This window comes from Berghia stephanieae, chromosome 2 (genome assembly GCF_034508935.2).
Source record: "Berghia stephanieae isolate SIO BIC M18660-M18661 chromosome 2, UCSD_Bste_1.3, whole genome shotgun sequence".
In the NCBI taxonomy this organism is placed as follows: Eukaryota; Metazoa; Mollusca; class Gastropoda; order Nudibranchia; family Aeolidiidae; genus Berghia; species Berghia stephanieae.
In genome coordinates this window covers 26,498,343-26,503,342 of record NC_088361.1, presented here as the reverse complement: position 1 = coordinate 26,503,342, position 5,000 = coordinate 26,498,343, and the positions used below count along the sequence as shown (strand labels likewise).

The 5,000-nt window shown below is 36.5% G+C and overlaps 1 protein-coding gene across 1 annotated transcript in view; it reads right to left on the bottom strand.

Annotated features, from left to right (window-relative positions):
* LOC144964589 (uncharacterized) overlaps nucleotides 1-5,000 on the bottom strand; it is a 37,068-nt gene that overhangs the window by 19,384 nt on the left and 12,684 nt on the right. The window contains exons 3-4 of the mRNA XM_078899038.1: nucleotides 1,465-1,919; nucleotides 14-213 (exon numbers count right to left, since the gene is read on the bottom strand). Of these exons, the coding sequence (XP_078755164.1) occupies nucleotides 14-213; nucleotides 1,465-1,919 (655 nt within the window). The remainder of the gene's footprint in view (nucleotides 1-13; nucleotides 214-1,464; nucleotides 1,920-5,000) is intronic.

Sequence of the window (5,000 nt, the reverse complement as noted above, 5' to 3'; positions counted from 1 at the left end):
TTTAGGCACCCACCTGAGTCTCTGTGACTGCTAGTTGACTTGCCATTTCTGCTCTCTCCGCCGACGACAAATATTTCTTCTGCTCGAACTGCTTCTCCAACTCGAATATCTGCCTGCCTGTGAAGGTCGTGCGTGCCTTTTTCTTCTTGACGTTACCCACCTCCTCCTTGCTGTCATCTTCGCTCTTCCGCTTCCTGTAGAGGCTATCTGTTTCTGAGAAACAGGAAATGATAACATTTATAAACTTCAAAATTTTGTTGGTCAAGCCAAGCCGTTTTCAAGCGCTTTGAACACATTTGATGAATATTTTGCGCTATATAAAAGCTCTAATAAAAATAAAAACAACAACTTTTGAAATATTTATAAGATCAATAAATGAGTTTTATGTATAATTTTTCAACTCGTGCGGCTATCGGAATGGATCGGAATGTCCTGGGTTCGAGCCTCAATCGGTGCATATTTGAGTCCTTGGAAAAGGCTCTTTACTCATATTTTCTCACCGTACTCAGGTATAAAATGAGTCCCTGGACGTTGACAGCGCTGTCTCTATCGGAAAAATTGTAATATCGCCTAACAAGCGTCATGTCTTGTTCTACACGTTACGTGTTGCTGTTGGTCAGGACCCTTTGGAAAGCGCGTTGAGCACGTCTAGTGGATATTCCGCTTTATAAAAGTTCGTTTTCTTTTTTTTTCGAGAATTGCTCTAATATAAGGTAAAATAGCTATACAATGAAGAGTTTTGCAATTATTTTAAAAAAAACGTTTTCATTCATAATCTTTACAGTCACCATTAGGATCGATGTTTCTTATGGGTGAAGGAAAGAATAAATTGTCCCTCTAGAGGAAATTACCGTCTATATTTACAATATTTCAGGTATTGGATCAAGTGCACAGCTTGGTCTTGTTGACTTTGTAACATTCTTTCACCAAATTTTCAGAACAACCCACTTAGAAATTTAAATTAAAAATATTACGCACTAGGCATTTTTTAAATACATCAATCAAATGTCTCATGTCAACAGGGTCATCAGCCTTGATGTCCAAAGGGAGCAAATTGGGGATATTAATCTTGCCCTAAGGAGAAATACGGAAGTGCGTGTCCTGGGTTCGGACACATATATTCAATTAAAGCTGATGCGTTAAACGCTCAGTAGCAATTGCTTGTTACCATTTAGATTGAACCCTAGTCTATCGCATACTTCCACCAGGCCCAGCTACCTAATCACCGTTAGGTGGACAAGAGGATCAGAAAAAAAGAAAAATCTCGACAAAACCCGGATGGATCATAGTCTCTTTGCGTGTGAAATTAGTGCTCTTCCAACTGAGCTATTGGGGCCTCGTTTGAATTATATAAAGCATAATATTATTTCTCCGAAAAGAGAAGCATATAAACCAGTTTCATTTCAGTAAATTCTAGTTTCAGTGTTTATTTTACCCTGACATTATATCAATTCATGGCATTACCTGAGGATGTAGATAAAGGTGAGGAACTGCAGGTCGACCTTGACATGTCCAATTCCCTGTGCTGATCAAGCACAGAAATGGATGAATCATTTTTCTTGTGGAGGTAATTATGGTGATGGTTGTTATGGGGCTGGTGACGATGTTGGGGTGAAGGCCGATGGTGGAGGTCACAGGGGTGAACGTATGGATAGGTTTGATGATGATGTTGGTGGTGATGATGAGGATGCGAACTCTCAACCTCGTGATTGGAATCATTGTTACAAGTAGTGCCATTGCTGCTCCCATTTTTGTTGTTGTTATTACAGTTGGTGTTATTGTTATTGTTATTGCTGCTGTAGGTATAGTTGCCTGTACCAGTGGTGGTAGAGATGCCTTTGCATGAACTGCCATAAAGATGAAGACAGTTTTCCTCATGACAGAAGTTCTGGTTCTTTCGGCAGGCGAGAAAATCACACCTGCGGAGTTTTTTAAAAAAATCTCAATCTACTAAATATAATGTTAAATAATGCGATAGAACAAACGTTAAAACTGCCTTAAATGCCATATAAATCATTAAAATAAACATATCATCACGAAATACATTTTATTTTCTCTATATATAATGTATTAAACTCAAATGCGTATCATCAAAATTTGTAACTGGCAAAACAACAGTTATAACCATCTAATCCATCTTAGTCTAAAGTTAATCACTGATAGGGTAGTCTATCGATCAAAAGTGGTGACACCATTTTTTAACGCTGTAAAAAGAACAGCGCATTATTGTTATGGTGAACGTTGAAGCATTGTCGAAATTGTTCATAATCGTTGAGTTATGTGTTCAAGAAACATGCTTACATTAAACTATACGAGGACTGCTGTATGATGTGCCAAATAGATAGAACCATAATCATTTCTAGTATCTAGAACTTAGTTGTAAACGCAAAAGATAATTTTCAGCTTAAAATTGATAAAATTTCAGAAATGAATCTGTCATGAATTCTCTTTAGCTTTAATTGAATATATTATGAGAAATGAATACATTCATAAAAATTGTCATCATCGATGGCTCATCTAAATGGATAATTAATCTGTTTTTAAAACAGCAAAACAATTTAATGTTCTTTTAGAAAATGAAAAATTATATGTCAATGCCACGGAGATTTGTAATCCACCGCCTCAAATGGATATTATTGTACGGCTATGTAGTCTTGTGGTATGACGCTCGCCTTCGAATCGTATGGTCCAGAGTTCGAGTCACGCTCTAAGCGACATATTGTTGAGTCCTTAGAAAAGGTTCTTTACTGACTTTCTCTCATCTTACTTAGGTGTAACATGAGTACCTGACCGTTAACAGCGTTGTCTCCGGCGAAAAAAAAAATTGTAGTACTTCCTAACAAGTGTAATGTCTCGTTTAAGATCTTAAATGTTCTACTGGTCAGGTTCTCCGTGTTTGAGCAAGTTTAGTGGATATTGTTATGTATAAATGCTCAATCTTTGGGGGGGGGGGGGGGGGGGGGGGTTATTAAAATTATGTTGGGCTGAGGCAGATTCAAAAACAATTAATTAACACTCTCCTTACCAGCTACAGGAAAATCGTCCCATTCGTTACGAGTACCATTCAATGAACATTATTTTTATGATTTGTTCTCTTTATCAGAGAATTTAGAAAATCTTTGTTATAACCACAAGAATGTAATGCTATTTTGTAAATCGTTGGCCGGCGGATCAAACCTCTGAAGTCCCAATTTTCACGATCAGCGGATCAAAACTCTGAAGTCTACATACGAGCTTTGCGCACCATGTTTTATTTAATTTTGGGCGACATCAGAGGTCCGCTCCGCCCAAAATTAAGTACAACATGGTGCGCAAACCTCGTATGTAGACTGCAGAGTTTTGATCCGCCTATAGTGAAAATTGTTGGCGGGGGGGGGGGGGGGGGGGGGCGAAGTGGCCGAGTGATTAAGGCATTGCACTGTGACCCGGATGGTCCCGGGTTCGAGCCCCGCTTCAGGCACTTTCGTTTTTTTTCCTTGGGCAAGATTATTTACCCCCAATTTGCTCACTTGGACAACGTGAGTGATTCCTGTTGACATCTGACATTTTGTTTGATGAATTATCTATATTCCTTCGTGGAATGCTTAGGTGACGATATTTTATGATGTTGTGGAGGAAGGGTATATCGTTTTTTTTTTAATCGTGAAAATCGAGCCTTCAGAGGTTTGATCCCGCCGACCATCGAAATCTTGTCTTACTAGAAAAATTATGTATAGTAGAGTAGATACTCGAATAATTGCTTTTGAGTTTAAGTTTAAAAATCCATTTGTGTCGGGAAAGAATGGCATTTCGGGAATAATCCTGGAAAGTGTCAGTAAGGAGAGAATTAAATGTAAAGTGACAAAATAGGAGCAGGCTATGGTGAAAGATAAAAAACTATATGAAAAGAATTGTATGAAACAGTGCCAGACAAATCAGTGAGGAAAATACAAGAAAAAGCATGCACAAAAAATTAACCTGCTTCGACTGGGGTTTTTTTCTTGAACTTTTTTCTCTCTCTTTTGTCTGGCAGTGTTTGATGTACACCTTTTTAGATTTTAGATTTGAAGTCAAAACGATTTGAATTACAAAATGAGACTTCAGTATTTTGAGAAACTACATTCATTATTCCAGATAGGTCACAGTACTTCACGCAAGAGTTCATAATTTAGTACTCAAGCTGGTACACTCCGACCTTAACTCATTTTGTGGCGCCACACTGCGGCTAGAGAATGGTTTATTCCAGCCTCCTCCTGGGATAAACCCTAACGACAAATTTTCCCTTCGGGATAAATACAGAAAAATTTTATTTTTATTGATGTTTTATTTATTTATTTATTTATTTATTTATTTATTTATTTATTTATTTATTTATTTATTTTTGTAAATGAGTGATCAACTTTATGACTTACAAAATAATCAATCTATTAAAAAGAAACAACTAAACATTAAAAAAAAAAAGAAAATAAACAAAAAGAAAGTCCAAAGCAAATTGATTCGTTTTCTAAATGGAATCATGCAAACTGTTATATGAAACTTTATCTACAAGCAGCATTTCATGTTTAACATGATTCAACAGAGAATAGCATTTATGCTGCCTGTTTTTGATTGCTTGTTGTTTTCTTTACAATATTATGATCATAATGCAAAGTCTTGAAATATTGCAATAACGTTGATTAAATTTATAATTGGCAATACATAACCAGTTTCCAACAGTACTCTGAAAAAAACTCGTATTAAAAAATTTAGCCAGAAAACTCGTCCTTCAAATATCGATCGATTTAAGTGACTCTCCTCTTGGTAAAAACTCTGAAACCTGAGATCTCGTGGGGTCACAGGTTTGAGAGTTTTTACCAAGATGAGGGTTATCTAAATCGATCGATTTCTGAAGGACGTGTTTTCTGGCTAAATTTTTTAATATGTGTCTTTTCAGTCCATGGCAATAAACTGGTTAAATAAAAAAAAAAAGAAAGGAAATAAAGGAAATTATTTTATAAAAAGAAAATGTCTCAAGGAATACC